Source organism: Nannospalax galili, unplaced genomic scaffold (genome assembly GCF_000622305.1).
Source record: "Nannospalax galili isolate Female #2095 unplaced genomic scaffold, S.galili_v1.0 scaffold1313, whole genome shotgun sequence".
NCBI classification, from domain to species: domain Eukaryota; kingdom Metazoa; phylum Chordata; class Mammalia; order Rodentia; family Spalacidae; genus Nannospalax; species Nannospalax galili.
In genome coordinates this window covers 132,376-150,130 of record NW_008333275.1, presented here as the reverse complement: position 1 = coordinate 150,130, position 17,755 = coordinate 132,376, and the positions used below count along the sequence as shown (strand labels likewise).

The window sequence follows — 17,755 nt, the reverse complement described above, 5'->3', positions numbered from 1 at the left end:
ACACACAGGTGGCATACATTCACGGAGACACACATTCACATGAATTAAAGTAAAATAAATATTAAAAAACCCAAAACCTGGGGCTGGAGAGATAGCTCAGTGGTTAAGAGCACTGGTTGCTCTTGCAGAGGACCTGGGTTCAGTTCCCAGGACCCACATGTCAGCTAACAACTCTGGTTCCAGGAGATCTGATGCCCTCTTCTGACCTCTGTGGACAGTGCACGATATGAGTGTACAACGTACATGCCAACAATTCACTCATATACATAAAATAAAAAAACTGCCTGATGTGGTGGTACATGTCTTTAATCCCAGCACTTGGGAGGCAGAGGCAGGCGGATCTCTGTGAGTTCAAGGCCAGCCTGGTCTACGTAGTGAGTTCCAGGAAAGCTGGGGCTACAGGAAGACCCTGTCTCAAAACAAAAACAAAAACAAACAAAAGAAAAACTTTAAAAGAGCCAAAAACCCAGTGTGTGTGTGTGTGTGTGTGTCTGTCTGTGTGTGTGTGTGTGTGTGTGTGTGTGTGTTTGTATGAAATTCTGATAATAATATGAAATTGGGATGGGAAATAAAAATCACATTTGTGCAGAGTTAATGTTATCAGACAAAAAAGATAGTTGTAAAAATTGGAAATTTTATATGATCCTTATGATAAAAATAAAGGAAAACTTGTAGTACATAGAAAAAAAGATATGAATAAAGGATTAATGTATATATATAACTATATAAAAAAAGAAACAAATCGCCAAAAGAGTCATTAGGAGAAGGTGAGGTGAGGGATTAGGAAGAAAATTGAAAACTGGGGAAAATGGAAATAGACACAAATAATGGAAATAATAGATACAAAATTGGAAAGATACTTTGTGTTTATAAATTTACAACTTTGTCTTTGGGGGCCTAGAGAGATTGTTCAACAGTTAAGAGCACTGGATGCTGTTGCAGAAGACCGGGGTTCAAATCCTGGCATCTACATGGTGGCTAACAGCTGTTAATAACAGCTGTCTCCAGTTCCAGGGGATTTGACACTCTCTTCTGTCCTCCACAGGCATTGCACAACACACATATAAAAAAAAATAGATAATTTTTTTAAATTGTCTTTTCAAGATGTCCATAATACCATAATACCTAGGACAATCTACATATCCAATGCAATTCTTTTGACATTTCAGTGGCATTTTTCATAGATATAGAAAAAAGAACAACCATAAAATTAAGTGAGAGCAATAAAAGATTTCTAAAAGATAAAGCAATTTTAGTCAAGAACTCTGGGGGGCATAATATGCCTTTATTTCAAAACATACAGGAAAGCTTAAGTAATCAAAACACCTAAAGGCTTCAAAGTGGACAAGATATACTTTGTTCACAGAGCTATGCTAATGTGATCAGTTGATCTCCAGAAAGATTACAAGAATGCACAAGAGGAAAAGATTTTCCTCACAGTGAAGGAAACTTGAATTGTTCATAAGCAAATAAGCAATTCAAGTGCCCATATAAAAACACATGCAATAGGAAAATGTGGGTTTTTTGTTTTCCTTTATTATTAATTTAATTTTTAAATGTTATGTTATATTGGGGACTGAGAATTCATAAATACTAAGTAAAGGATCTTCAACTCTGCTGCCTACTCAGGTCTCTGCTTTTACTCTAGAGGTCCTGAGCTTTAGCAGGGCACAGTTGGGGCCTTAAGAGATAATGCTAATTGATAAGAAACCTTAGAAGCTGAAGACCAGAAGGAGAAAATCTTCAGCAGGCATGCATTGAGAAACAATCACTCATTAGGTGAGTGGTTGAAACAACATGAATAAGGAGGCTAAGAAAGGCAATAAGGCAAGAGGTGTTGAAGATGGGGGTGGTGAATGGTGTAGAACCGAATCCACAACTCCAGGAAAAGAGAAACAAGAGACCCACTGAGTGAAAGATCATGTGTGGGCAAACAAAGTTCAAGAAACTAGAGGTCACCGGAGAGGGGTTGGCCAGCAATCGGTTGCATAATGAGTGTGAACGCCAAAGCAGATAGATCACGCTTTGAAAAACATCCTCCGTTTAAGACTATGAAAGACTGAAGACAGTGAGTACATTGGAATTATACAGCAAATCCCATGCCATCGTGTACTTATGAGCCGATGGGACAGTCCCACGAAGGAACATGAATACTTCAAAGGAATGTGCAGGGATGAATTGTGCGCGGTTCTTTGTGCAGAGGTGCTGGGTCCAAACGGATACCAAACTGACTTTCTCGGAGTGAAAAGTGCAGGACGTTCTGAGAAGACAGAAATAGGCAAGATGCGCAAACACGGAGGAACAGATGAGCGTGTCTTCATCTGATAACCTGGGGGCTCTTACTTCACTCTGATGTGCTTCATCCTTTGAGAATGAAAGATGTTGAATAATCACAAGCTTGACAAGAATGGAGAATGTGTAATAAAAGTAACTTCAGAACTGTGAAGCTGTGATGAGCAGAAAGATTATAACAGAATTCTTATCAGCCTTAAAATACTTTTTTCAGGTTGGTAGCCATCAGTTTTGTAGTAAATCTGACCTGTTCTACAAGTACTTGGTATCTCAAACACTAAAAAGGAATAGATGTGTGTGTGTGTGTGTGTGTGTGTGTGTAATTTCACATAGAATTATAATTTTTTTTCTTTTTCCTTTATTTTTTCAATGTGTATGCATGTATTGCCTGCATGTAGGTAAGTGCACCCGTGTCATGCAATGCCCACGGAGGCCAGAAGAGACTAATGGAACTCCTGGAAGGACAGTTGTTAGCTGCCATGTGGGTGCTGGGATTCGAACCCAGGTCTTCTGCAAGAACCGTCAGTGTTCTTAACCGCTAAGCCATCTCTTCAGCCCCTACATAGGATTATAATTTTATCAAGTGAGTGGGAGCCAAATAGGTTGGGAGCAGTGCAGAGAACTGGTGGAGGTTTTCAAAGAGAGTCATAGAATCAACTCCAAACATCGAGAAAGGTGAAGAAAGGTTCAGACGAACAGATTAGAACAGTTTGAGTGAGGTAGAGCTAAAAAATATTATCATATTTGGTTTTTTTATAACCTAAACTATGCCTGCAAAAATTTAAACCAGATTATTAGGTGTACAAATTATTTGTCCAGGGCAAATATGGTAAATACCCCAGATTCTCTTATTAAACATTCAACTTGGTTCCTGCAAGGGTGAGTACAAATTCTTTTACTAATTTGCTTATTTCATGTTATAAGTATCTGTCATTTGGGGAGGATCATTCACATCACAACACAGGATAGTTTAAATGACGTCTTAGGGAATTTACAAAAACATGGTATGTGATCATTTTTATAAACAATAAAGTCATAAATCCCGTTATCTTGTTTGTTGGCTTGTTTCTTTTGCTTTCATTTTTTCTTTTTTATTTTATTTTATTCATTTATTTATTATTAATTAATTAATGTATTTATTTTTCTTTTATGGATGGAGTGTTTTGACTGCATGTATGTAGGTATACCACATGTATACAATTCCCATGGAGGCCAAAGAAGGCATTGGATCTTCTGGAACTAGAGTAGTAGATGATTGCTAACCACCATGTGGGTGCTGGTAACAGAATCCAGGCCCTCTGTAAGCGAATATAGCATTCCTACCTGCTGAACCCCTCAAATTTTCTCTTTCATCATTTTATCAACTGTCTAGCTTCTCATATTATAAAGTTAAATTATTGAACAAACTGTCATTTTCTATGTATACAAGGGTTCAACCAGTGGAATACATCTATTATTTGGCTTTTTCTACTTTCTGACAAATTATTTCCCAGAAAGTGATTAATGCTATTTAGACATTATCTAGTTGTACATGCAAATGATGCCTGCTATCCTTTCCTGTGTGCTACACAACATGTGATATTGCAATTGGTTTTATGTGTACAGTTATATCATCAATATTTTCATTGTATTCCTTTTTTTGATTAATGCTACATTATGTCTTCATATGTTTATTTGTGATTAAATTCTATTATCAACAAATCTGTATCTAAATTCAAATCAACTTTCTTGTCTGTCTACAGCTATAATTTAAATTATTTGACTTTTCTTTCTTTTCAGTCTTTTATTGTTTTTTTTAACTTTAACACTTTATTTTAAATTTCTTGGGACTGGAAAGATGGCTCAGTAGTTAAGGGTGCTGACTGTTCTTGCAGTAGATCCAGGTTTGATTCCCAGCACCCACATGGCCACTAACAACTGTCCATAACTCCAGTTCCAGGGGATCTGATGCTCTCTTCTGTCTTCCATGGGTATTGAAAACGTGGGTGCACTTACATACATGCAGGCGTTGCACTCATACAGATAAAATAAGAATAAATAAATTAATTTAAAAAATGTCTTGATGTACACTATATGAAATAAGTGATGTGCGAGAATGTGTTTTTAACCTGTTTCCCTTCTGATTCTATCACTGTGATTATTTAGTTGTTCATTGTTAAAACAGTGATAGTTTCATTCCTCCCTATACACAAATTACATAACCTTACTTATAAATCTGTGACCAGAAATATTTTAAACATCTCACCATTCCCTTAAATTAACTACTATGTCTGTTTGTGGAGGTATTTATAATAAATATATACACACATATATACATACATACATACACATATATATAAAACACTTAAAAAAAACAATTTGACAAAACATAAAAACACCATTTTTCTTATTTTTTTCCTTATATTATTTTATGTTTTTTTATTTTTTGTAGTTACCCTAGGAAACTATCATGGATATAGAAGGTCTTATAATTATAACCCCATTTATTATTCAGTTTTTAAAATTTTTATGTGTATTGCATGCATTCATGTAGGGGCACCTGTGTCATGCAATGATCATGGAGGTCAGAAGAGGGTGTTGGATCCCCTGGAAATGGAGTTACAACGGTTGTCAGCCACCATGTGGGTACTGGGAATTGAACCCCAGTTCTCTGCAATAGCAGCTAGTGCTCTTAACCACTGAGCCATCTCTCCAGCTTCTTATTCAATATTTTAAATTACACATTTTTATCAGTGGCCCAGAAGGATGACTCAGCAGGCAAAGGCCTTTACCAGAAAGACTAGAAGCTTGAGTTCAAATCCTGGAATCAATATAAAGATGGAAGCAGAGAACCAACTTGATTACAGATAAATGTTTATTATTTATGTAGGGTAAACTACTTAAAACTGAAAGTGCAAATTCTTATTATTTAATTTTAATAAGCATCAACAGTTATGTTTCTATTTCATCATCTGATAATTCAAAAATTATCACTTGTGAAGGATACTTTGTATACTCAGAGGTGAATATTTTGCTATTATTTTGTTATGCATTTATGTATATTCAAACAAAGATTTTGTTTGTATTGGAAATTCTTAACCTGCGCATATTCTTTCTTTGATTAAGGTGGCTTATTGGTATTTTCTTCTATATTTAGATGGTAATATTGTTTCAGGAAAGATCAAGCAGGACACAAGGAGTGGACAGGAAGCAGGTATTTTATTTAGGGTGCAGCCTGGTTCTGAGGGCTCAAGCCTCAATATCTGGATCTAGAAGGGAAGTAGCACATATCTTTTATGCCTTAGGCATTGAGTTACAGTGAGAAGGAAACATTCATATTGATTGGCTATCAGTAAGTCGTAAAACTAGGCAAATTATTATACATTTAGAAAGGAAAACATGCTAAAAATTCCCTGTCTAAAAGTCATTATAGAAGTCTCCATCTGAGACAAACAGAATTGAAGAAGTTTCAAGGCGTAAGGCAAGTGGTTCTAGCTAGTTGTATGAGTGTTCTAACCACAAATTTGTCAGCTGAACTTTGTTGACAGAGAAAGGATTAAAAATCATATTTTTCTTTAAATATTCCAGCAGATTCTATATCAATTATGTGTGTGTGCATATGTGTTTAATAAAGGTGGTCATGCTAAGTAGAAAAAGATGGTGAACACATTAAGTGATATTTAGTTGTATTAAAATCATACAATTTCTTGCAATTGGAGATGGTTCAGGGGTTATGAGCACTGGCTACTCTTACAGAAAACCTTGGCTCAGTTCCAAGAATCCACATGGTAGCTAACAATCATCCATAACTCCAATTCCAGGGGATCCTACACCCTCTTCTGGCATGCATGGGCATTGCATGCATATGGTATACTTACATACGTGCAAGCAAAACATCACATACATAAAATAAAAATAATGCATATGACTTCCCAGGTTCATGGGGTAGGTAAATTAAGGTTTAGCACCAAGAATAAACTTAAATTTTTTTCTGACACTTTATTACAAAAAACATGTATCTAGTAGTTGTATTAATAAAGTCACATCTGCAGAGTTCCCATTTTGTGTATCTACATTTCCTAGAAGGTTTGTGTGATCTTTGTTCACATGACTGGATTGCACTTGGAAACAGTGACTATCATGGTTTCAGTGAGCTCAAAACCTAGGCAGGAAGTCAGCTGCCTGTGCAGAACTGAATTCTCATCTTATGAAGTTAAATACTGAAGAGATGTAGGTCACACACCCCTGCATTTATGTTCTTTGTAACTGTGGTTTTCAATCATTAGTGATCAATCCTGTGATTTGGCAAACTGAATGTTCAGGAGTATATGTATTTGCTTAATGCAATTTATTATTCCATCATTAGAATGTTTAATCATACAAGAAAACCAAAGTAGTAACTGAGATGGTATCTTAGTGTATTACACTAAGTTGTTTTGTGCAAGCCCTTGTGGTACCTTTTTCCATGAGCTATATGTAAAGAAAGATCAGCTAGAGTGGTAGTTCATCCCTCTAATCCCAACACGTAGGAGACTAAGACAGGTGTACCACCATGAGTTGGAGACCAGTTTTGGCTACATAGTGAGTACCAAGCAAGCTTGGACTATGGAGTGAGGCCCTGTCTCATAAATAAGCAGAAATTGAAAAATAAAAGTAAAAAGGAACAAATAATAATATACATTCAGTTCTGGGTTGTGATAGAAGAACTTTTTGAAATTAGTAGGTGGACACTTTTCAAAATGAATGAAACAGATGGATCCTGGCTGTTGGACGATGGCACCAAAATACAGCAAACACTGTAAGTAGAGTACTTAGTTAAGCTGGACTTTTCTGAGGTTGTGAAGTTTCTGTGGTGGGGGGATGGTAGATGGGGATATACAGTTGGGAAAGATTGCGGTCAAACTTCGAGTTCATTTTTAGAACACTTAGATGCTAGATTTTTTTACCTGTGTCTATAAACTTGTGCGTAAATAAATAATTTATAAGTTGTGATAAATTTATAAATCTCGGGGCTGGAGAGGTGGCTCAGTGGTTACAAAACACTGGTTATTCTTGAGAAGGCCCCGGTTTGAATCCCAGCACCCACATGGAGGCTACAACTGCCTGTAACTCTAGTTTGAGGGGATGTGACACCCATTTCTGTCCTCCACAGGCACTGAACGACATGGGTGCACTTATACACATGCAGGCATAGCACTTATACACAAAAAAATTATGTCTTAAGCTAGATTCTGTTCCTTTGTCATTTTACTCATAGTTTGATTGATACAAACTTCTGCCTCCCAAAGCTCTGGGATCATTGCAGAGGAGGAGGTGGGAAGATTGGAAGAGCCAGAGGAGGTGGATGAGCACAAGAAAACAGAGTTTTCTAAACAGAGTTTTCTAAACTGCTGGGCAGTTATGCATATAAACTCACAGCAATGGTGACAGTATACATAAGTACCACATAAACTCAAAGCAGACAAATTCCCAGCATAAAGTTGGAGAGGTGGGAAAGAAACTGCAACCCTACCTGAGGAGCTATTGGCATTTGATTCCTACTGGAGGGGGAGAGTCAGTTGCATTTAAGAGTGAGACCCTTGGTAGACTGACCAGGCTCCAGTGGTGGAGTTCACACCAAAGGGCATTTGGGGACCAAAATTTGACTCTATGGGATAAATATGAAACTGGGTTGGGAGAGGAGTAAATAGTGCAGAGAGGGGAGGGCATCTAAATATAATCAAAATATATTGTATAGAATTCACAAAAATTCAATCAAAAGTCATGATTTAGAAGACACTATACAAAGAGACACACAGACACACACACACACACACACAGATGAGCACATGAAATCAGGTGGAAAGTAGTAAAGTAGTAAAGGGGATTACAGATAGGGGAGGGGACCTAAATGTGATCAAAATATATTGTATGAAAATTGCAAAATTTCAAGTAAACATTAAAAACCTATAAGGCAAAAGGAGAGCAAAACTTTTAAATAGTTGAAAGGGGAAAAATGTCAAACAGAATAAATTTTATTCAGTTAAACTATTCTTTAGAGTGAATGAGCCACAATGAATTTCTTGGGTAATGAAAATTAAAAGGAAAATTTGGGGTGGAAAACTCACTTTACAAATGTAAAATGGGTTGTTCTGAGGTAAGAAAAGTGACTTATGTCAGAAACTTAAAAAAAAAACCTAGATACATCTGCAAAAGCAACCAAAAAAATTAAAATATTCATAGAAGTATTATATGCTAAGATATGAGAGAAACAGATGCTTAGTTAAAATCAATATAATCGGGCTGGAGAGATGGCTCAGCAGTTAAGAATACTGGTTGTTCTTGCAGAAGACCAAGGTTCGAATCCCAGCACCCACATGGCACTTAACAACTGTCCATAACTCCATTTCCAGGGGTCCAACAGCCTCTTCTGTCCTCCACAGGCATTGAACGACACAGGTACACTTACCTATATGCAGGCAATATACTCATACACATAAAATAAAAATAATAAATAAAATATTTTAAAATCAGTGTAATCAAAAAAGAGTGGAAAACCAAACACAGCAACAATAACAAAAAAATAAAAAATAAAGGCTAAGTTAGTGAGGAGAAAACAGTCATAAATATAATATGCAGTAACCCAACTATTACAATAAGTGTTTTAAATTAATACTTTAAATATCAATGATGCAAAGTTATAAACAGCACAAACTTTCCCAGAGGGGAAAAAGACATAAATAAATATAGAAGAAATCCACCACAAAAATAAAACAGCAGGATTAAAATAAGTAGATGAAGAAAGATATATGATGTCAACACTAATCAAAATATAGCTGGAATAGCTGTATAAATTCAAAAAGCAGCAGACATGAGAGGGAAGGAAATTATCTTTGATAAAAGGGAGCTGTGCATGAGGTAGACTATACTTAACAACTAAGTACCAATTTGTAAAAGAAACTCATAAAACTGCAAAGAAGGAATTAATGAATTTATTATTACATTTAAGGACCTCAACACATTTCATTCAGTAATTGACAGACCAGCAGACAAAAGAAAATAAGGACATTGAAAAAGACCTTCAGTCAGATCTAATTCCTGTCTATAGACTTCTCTAACCAAGAACAGAATGCATATTCTTAAGGCTATGCAAAATCCTCTTTCTAAGAGGACAGAGGTAAGTTAGAGGCATTCACACACGGAGGTGGCTTAGAGACTTTCACACTGATAACCTGCTGACTCTTAGTACTCTGTAATATTCTCTTGAGGGCAAGGAAGATGTGGAACACTGAGAGGCTGGTCAGTGAAACCAGCCAGGCATGTGAGGATGGTGAGCCACATGAGAAACTGCCGCAGGATCCCTGGCAGTGTCAAGACGAGTTTGTGTTGATGACATGAAGTCATATCACACTGAATCTGAAACAGTCTAGAAGCACATGCTTTGCAGCGGTCAACAGTGAGACTCTGCTTCTTTCCCTTTCTTTCCCATGCGTTTTCCCTTTTCCCTATTTGTCCCCTTCCTCCCCTGCCCTCCCCTGCCCTCCCCTCCCTTCCCTTTTCTTTCCCTTCCCTTCTCTTTTTTCCTTTCTCTTTCCCTTTCCTACCACAGTCTTTCTTTGTACCCAATCCTGCTCTGAATTCAGAGAGCAGAGTACTGGAGTTCTAAGGTAAGCCCTAGCCACTTACCTGAGAAAGAGAATTTCACGTAACATTACAGGTTTTCTAAAATAGTGGGGACTAAAGAGGTTCAGGAGGATTGGGAGAATTTTCAAAAGCACTTGGGAATGGTATCTTAAAAGCAGCCCGGACCTGGAGAAAGGTGAAGAAATCAGCCTGACAGATGAGAACAATCCAGATGGAGACAGGGCTGGAGAATTGACGAAACCACGGCATTTCCGTATTGGAAAGACATGACCGGGCAGGCTGGAACAAAGATGGGTAAATTGTGGAGCACTTACTCTAACAGGATGCTTTGGAGATTTTAGGTTTTAAAGGTTGTGATCAAGATCACAGTCACTTTTATTTTAAACCATGCTGTACCATATTATGCTGATAACTAAAATCTAAGCACCATACAGACAATGGTAAGACATTTTTGAGAGACAAGGTTTGAACATAGGACAAGGGAAATTCTGATGGGAGTGGATGCCTGAGCCAGAAAGCACCAGAAGGAATTTGGAAGTGAGGTGACAAAGAAAATGAGTGCCAAGATGGAGGAGGGTTGGACACTGGCTCTGATGGACAAGCAGGTTGACAGTGACCATCACTTATGAAACAAGTGAATTCTTGGGGGACATGGGCATTATGAGGAGGGGGAAAAACTTAAATCACAGTCCTATGTAGCAGAGAGTGAGGAGCTTGCTACTCAGTTATCACATGCCGCCAAGCAATCCAGGGAGGAGAAATACGATGCAATCATTGTTTTGTAATCAGAAACTTAAGGCCCCTGCATGTGTTCAGTCATAGCTTGGGGAGGAAGTAGATTCAGTGGTGTGTCTCCTTGCTATCAATAATAATGCAAGATAGGAATCCCAATGTATGTTAATCTTGATAATCTGGGTTCTTTTTCAAGTTTTTGGTTTGGTTTTATTGTTTCTGTTTGTTGTTTGTTTTTTGGTTTTGGGGTTTTTTTGTTTGTTTGTGTTTGGTTCTTTACTGCTACTGAGGATTAAATGGAAGGTCTCACACCTGCTAGACAAACACTCTACTGAGTTACAGTCCCAGCTTTTTTCACATTTTAAAAATTTGAGAGAGTGTCACTAATGCTCAGTCTGGTCTTGAGCTCACTGTGTAGTCCAGGCAAACCTTGAACCTGTGATTCTACTGCCTCAGCATCCTCAGTAGTTGGAATTACATGCCTGAGAAACTGAACTGGGATTGTCACATTTTTCTTTACTCAAATTCCTTATTTAATTTCAAAAACTACAAAATTATTATATCATAATATGCATTATTACAATAAAAAATTAAATGTGAATACTGTGCAATATTCCATTGACAATTATACAATATGTCTATAAAAAGACACAAAATAACTTTTATTGTAATAAGCTTACTCATTATGCACTATCTGGAGCTTTAGTTCCATGTACCCTCTAATTCAACACTGGGTTTGGTTCATTTTTCTTCTTCTTTAAGGCCTCAGATCTGACATGAAGCTATTCTTATTTAACAGCTTTTTCTTGTAACATTTTCTCATTCATGACTTATGATTTATGAAATGCTTTTAAAGTTAACTCAGTGACATGCTGAAGCCACATGTTCCCTCCCTGGCAGATATCTGATGGGGGAGGTGAGCTATAAATTTGCAGCAATGAGACAACTTCCTCTTTCCCTTATTTCTCTCAGAATAATTCACAAATACACATCGTTTTTAAGTTTTGCAATCTGAATTTTTCCTGAGCATTTTGACACCAAGGCACCAGTCACGTGCAAAGCTTTCGTATTGTTTCATCCCCTGGCGTCTTTCCTAAAGCACTCAGACCAGTTCCTCTAGTGGGTGAGTATAATGGCTTTTACTCTTTGCTCCAAGCTGTGATATCTGTCATTCTTGGGTTATAACTCACATCTTGAAAAATTATTTAAACGTTAGCTTGGAGAGAACAAAGTTTCTGTAAATATACAGTATGTCCTCACTTTATAAATAGTGCAAAGTATGAATCTAGTTATCCTTTTTGTCTGATTTTTCTTTCATAGTAGAATCTTTTTGCCTTATTTTGCCAACCACCTAGCTTTTGTAAAAATCTAATTAAATGATGAAATAAGCCATAATTTTCTCACAGTTTTAAAATGTTTGATAAGAGGTGAATATATTATTTTGTTTGGTATAATTGCTTATACATTTCTTTTCAGAAAGATGGATGATATAATTTATCCTTCACCCACATGAGTTTGTGAGTGGTACTCTCCTTTAATTATTGTCCAATTTGTTCCATTTCATACAGTTCATAAATATTTATTTATTTTAAAAGTGAAATAACATGTCAGTGATAGTTTTGTTTGTAGTTCTTTGATTAATGGTGAATAAAGTCTTTCCATGTGTTTGTTTATAGTAAAATTCTTGTCATTATCAGTAAAATTATGTATTTATAGTACAACACACTTTTTTTCCCTCACTTCTGAGTGGCTAAAGTCAGGATTATTAATTTACCTGTGCTTGCTTTTTGCCCTTCTATTGTGTCTTGATTTGCATTTAACATTTTGGTTTATCTGAAGGTTGAGTGCGTGATGTGAAGTTCCAGTGTAAACCTCCTCCATGTGCTGTTCTGACTAGTTTCCCCTCCAATCCTATCACTTCTGATTTTATCTCAGAATAGTGGACAATTCCTCACATGAAAAGCCTGACTTACTATCTCAAATATTTGACATACAACATTCCTAAAATTCTACCATAACCTCAAAATTATTGCCTATGTGTTGGTAGATATATAAATTCATCAGAATCTTCAGGAAATAATTTGACATAGTATAAAAATTCTTTATTTTTAAAATTTTACTTCAGTTCTCTTCCTTTAAAACTTTATTTTTTGAAGCCCGGTATGGTGGTGCACGCATTTAGTTCTCAACACTCAGGAGGCAGAGACAGGCAGATCTCTGTGAGTTCAAGGCCAGCCTGGTCTACATAGTGAGTTCCAGGCCAGCTGGGGCTAAAGGGAGACCCTGTCTCAAAAACACCAAAAAAAAAAAAAACCCAAAACAAAACAAAACAAAACTTTATTCTTTAAAATAAATCAAGGATATAGAAAACAGTTTGCATATCAAATTATTTTTGCTATTTTAAAATATTCAAAATAATATTTTAAACAGCTTTTAAACATATATTTTAATTTCCAATGAGGTAGATTATAATTCAAACCTTCCAAACTCTACTACACATAATCCTGCAAACACAGCATATTGCAACTCCATTATTTTTGTGTATGTCAAGAATATTTGCCAGTGTTATCAGTTAACTTTGCCCTCTAAGTTATTCAACAACTCCATTAGTTACTGTTATTTCTCATTATGATCATTGCATTTTCTTCTGGTTTCCCACTGTATTTATTTAATCAAAGACAACAACAAAACTATATATTATATAATGTGAACACATGTGATATATATATGTATGTATTTAATTATTTAGTTAATGAAATGAAAAATGAACAGCTGACAGTTTGTTTAAATAATACTGATTAATAACAATACAATGACTTGGTCATTCAAAAAATTACAAAATACTTAAAATATTTCTTATTTATTGCTCTTGTGTTTTAATTTGTTTGAATGTATTTCTAAATTGTGATTTCATGTTTGTATTGGGTTTTCTGAATGCTTTTTTCTTCCTTTTGTTGTTGTTATTGTTTTGTGTGTATGTTTTTTGGTGTTTCATTAATTTAGATGGTCGTGTCTGTGTGTGTGTGTGTGTGTGTGTGTGTGTCTGTGTGTCTGTGTGTGTGTGTGTGTGTGTGTTAAATAACTTTCAGCTGCTTAACTAGGACATAATCACAGCCAACTGTAGAACTGAGAAAGTTTCTGAAACAAATCCATTTGCTCCCTCCGCGAAGAAGCACATTATTTGGTTAATAAATTTTATAGACACCCAATTTTAAATAAATTGATTTAATTATCTAATTTTTCATTAATACAGTGATATTTCAACCATTCTCTCTGTGTTGTAGACTTTATTCATTGTACATAGACTTCTAAGTACAAACCTTTAAAAACTGACTGAGAGTAAAGATAGGTATTGAGCTTTTTAAGGGATAATAGAATGATTCATCTGAAACAGAAAGACTACAAATATGGAGAAACTAATAATTGCATTTCCTCTTATTCCACTCAATCATTATCATATCTAAACATGTGCACAGAAGAACTAATGCATTATTCATTGGTTTGGTGATGCAATGAGCTCTTTTTGTTGCAGAGTTAGAGAAGAGGAGAGGCATGATGTCAAGACTGAGCTAAAGACGTCCCTGACTTTTCAGAACAGAAAAATGTCACAAAATAAATATATAGCAAACAAACAAGAGATTACTTATGCAGATATAAAGTTGTCTAAATCTCAACAGAAGCAAAGAATAGTCAAGGCAGAGCAGAGTCCTGCAATAGAAAGTGAGGAACAGGTGAACTACGTGGAATTGAAATTCCACAGAACATCACATGTCCAGCACAGAAAATGGCTTGTTACAGGAAACGGAAAAGGTACAGTATTGTGTACATGCTGTAAATGACAGATCTTTCCTCTCAGCTTTACGAGTTTCCCCTTCTCAATACCTGTGGTGGTACTTTTAAATGTCAAGTTGACACACTGCGAATCACCCAAGAAGACAGTCTTACTAAGGAACTTGCTAGAACAGGTTAGCCTGTGAGTATGTCTATGGGTGATCATCATTTTGATTGCCTTAATTGATGCGAAATGCTCAGCCTGAAGGTGGGTGCCATTTCTGGCTTTGGGCCCTGGATGATACAGAGTACTGAAAGTTGGCTGAGTAGGAGGCTTGCCTATGAATGTGACTAGCTGCTTCTAGCGCCTGTCACTGTGCCTTCCCTGCTGTGATGGTGTGTGACTTGGAATTGTAAGCTGAATAAATCCCATTCTCCCCTAAGTGCTTTTAGTCAGAGCAGTAACAGAATGAAACTGGAATAATACCATTATAAAACTGTCATGATACGTTAATTATGTATCTTTGTAGAACGTCTCTTAGCTATTTCAGGATGCCACCATAGAACAAATTACCTCTTACCTACTTTATGTTTATTTTCTCTCAAATATATCAGACCCACATTATAGCAGAATTGTATCGTGTATAGGAATTATATATACAATTGGGTGGTATTTTTAAACTTCATTTCATTTCCTAATTTTTTTTTCATTTTTATGAGACAGGGTCTCACCCTGTAGCCCAGATTGGCCTTGAACATATAGCAATCCTCCTTCTTCAGTATCCTAAATAGTGTTTAAATGAAGGTATTATGGGTGTGAGTCACCATACCTTACTCTCTTCCCTGCTGTTTTAAATATAACTATTGGCTGGGCATGGTGGTACATGCCTTAGTTAAAGGCCAGACTGGTCTACATAGTAAGTTCCAAGCCAGCTAGGGCTACAGGGATCCACTGTCTCAAAAAACAAGTAAGCAAACAAACAAAAACCCATGGATGCCACTGTGCTGGATAGCTTTAGCTGTCAACTTGACACACCTGGGTTGAAAGAGCCTCAATTACTGAATTTCTTCCATTGGACTGGTCCATGGCTATGTCTGTTGGGCATTTTCCTGATTGTTGAGTGATATGGGAGGGCCCACCCAAAAGGGCCGACCCCATTGTGCATGGTGTGTCTTAGTTTGTTTCTCCATTGCTGTGACAAAACACTCTGACCAATACCAACTTGGGGAGGAAAGGGTTTATTCAGCCTACAACTCCCAGGTCGCAGTTCATCAGGGAGCCCAATGTAGGAACTCAGGGCAGGAACCTGGAGGCAGGAGCTGGAGCACAGGCCATGGAGGAACGCCACTTACTGACTTGTTCCCTTGGCCCCTGCTCAGCCTGCTTTCTTATGCAACACAGGCCCACCTGCCCAGGGGTGGCACCACTCACAGTGGGCTGGGCCCTCCCACATCACTCATCAAGAAGATACCCCTCAGACATGGCCACAGGCCAGTCCAATAGAGACAATTCCCCAATTGAGGCTCCCTCAACCCAGGTGTGTCAAGTTGACACCAAAGCTATCCAGCACATGGTGCCACCTCTGGGCAGGTTGTTCTGTATTGTGTAAGAAAGTAGGTTGATCATGGGCCAGCCGAGCAAGCCAGTAAGCAGAGTTCCTCCATGGCCTGTGCTTCAGCTCCTGCCTCCAGGTTCCTGCCCTGAGTTTCTACCTTGAGCCCCCTCAGGGATGAATTGTGGCCTGGGAGATGTAAGCTGAATGAACCCTTTCCTCCCCAGGTTGGTACTGGTCAGAGTGTTTTGTTACAATAATGGAAGGAAAGCTAGAGCAGCCACCTTTCATTCAATTGGGCCTAATACAGTCCCATGCAAACCTTAGAGATGAAGGAGCAACAACTGCTTTATGTATATGGAGATGAGGGAGGGAAGAGAGAGAGAGAGAGAGAGAGAGAGAGAGAGGAGGGAAGGAAGGAGGGGGGAAGGAGGGAGAGAATGCCACAGAGTGCAAAGTCAGGTCTTTAACTGTTCAGCATACTGCAGGCTAGCTGGCCTGTGAACTTTGGGTCATTTCCATCTCAGCTTCCCATGTTGTAGTGCTGGGAGTACAGATGCATGCCACTACTGGCTCTTTACAAGGGCTCTAGGGATCCACTCAGGTTACTAGTCTTGTGGGCAGGTGCTTTCACCTGCAGAGCCATCTCCCCTGCACATCATGCTATTATTCTTTATATGACTTGGTTGTTATTAATTACTCCCACTTTTAGTAAAACTGTCTCTCACTGATAATTTACCCAGCAAAAGCCAGAGTATTTGAGCATCTCCTGGTAGTCAAGGAGACGTCCATAAAGAAACTGACTAATGTATTGACTAACTGCTTAATCAAAGACTGAGGAAACTCACATGGAATTTAGAAACCAATATTTTATTCTCATGGAATGTTTTTCATTTGAATTACATTTTTATTTCCTCTGATCATACTTACTCCTTCAATTTAATAGCATAGAGGACACATTCCAAGGTTGCCCAGGGTTAATAGCTTGTAGGGTAAGAGATGTTGTAAGATGCTGTTGAGAATGGTTCAAGTGATGCAACCTTGATCCCAACACAGAAAAGAGAGAACTGGGAGATCAAGAAGCACCCAAATCAGGGAGGAGATTTGAGGATGGAAGAGAAAAATGGGGCTCTTGGTCCCACTGAGAAATTGTTGGTCTTAACAAACCCAGTGAAAGACTGGACGATGGGAGGTGCCCCATGGGAGTGGCAGGGCACGGTCTCATCTCAGGCTTACTAACTTCCTGGAAAGGAACAACTCAGTCATTGTTGCTCTTTTCTTTTCTTTTCTTTTCTGACTCTGGAGCAACAGCATGGAGAGTGGTAACTGGCATCCTAGGAGTCTTGTGCATGGTTTTGATGACAACTGTGGGTATCTTACTCCCAAAATGTGAGTAATTATCAAGTTAATTTTTGTTATTGCTGTTATCATATTAGCAATGTGATGATAGTTTGACTCACTGTGGAGACTGAAGTTCCACTTCCCCTACCAATCATACCCACAATTTTACTAATTACTGCCATCATTTTATCCTAGTGTTTTCTAGCCAAGAAGATCAAAGCAGAGAATACTCACATACTCCTCCTCTATGTCCTGCAGATAACGGTGAGCATTAACTCTGTGTCGTTCATTCCCAGTCCTTTTGGTTACTGGGGATAAAATGTCCCCCTCAATCCCATCAACCTCAATGACTCATGATAGACAAATGAAGGTTATATACTCAGTCCTTTATCAAAGAAGAACTCAGATACATTAAAAGCAAAAACAGAACACAAGAGAATCTGATGAAAATCCTTAGCATTATA

General features: G+C 37.5%; 1 protein-coding gene across 1 annotated transcript in view; it reads left to right on the top strand.

The window, feature by feature from the left end:
• LOC103729808 (killer cell lectin-like receptor subfamily I member 1) overlaps positions 1–17,755 on the top strand; it is a 47,008-nt gene that overhangs the window by 18,006 nt on the left and 11,247 nt on the right. Inside the window, exons 4-6 of the mRNA XM_029561010.1 lie at positions 14,159–14,436; positions 17,262–17,339; positions 17,487–17,555. Coding sequence (XP_029416870.1) covers positions 14,159–14,436; positions 17,262–17,339; positions 17,487–17,555 — 425 coding nt within the window. The remainder of the gene's footprint in view (positions 1–14,158; positions 14,437–17,261; positions 17,340–17,486; positions 17,556–17,755) is intronic.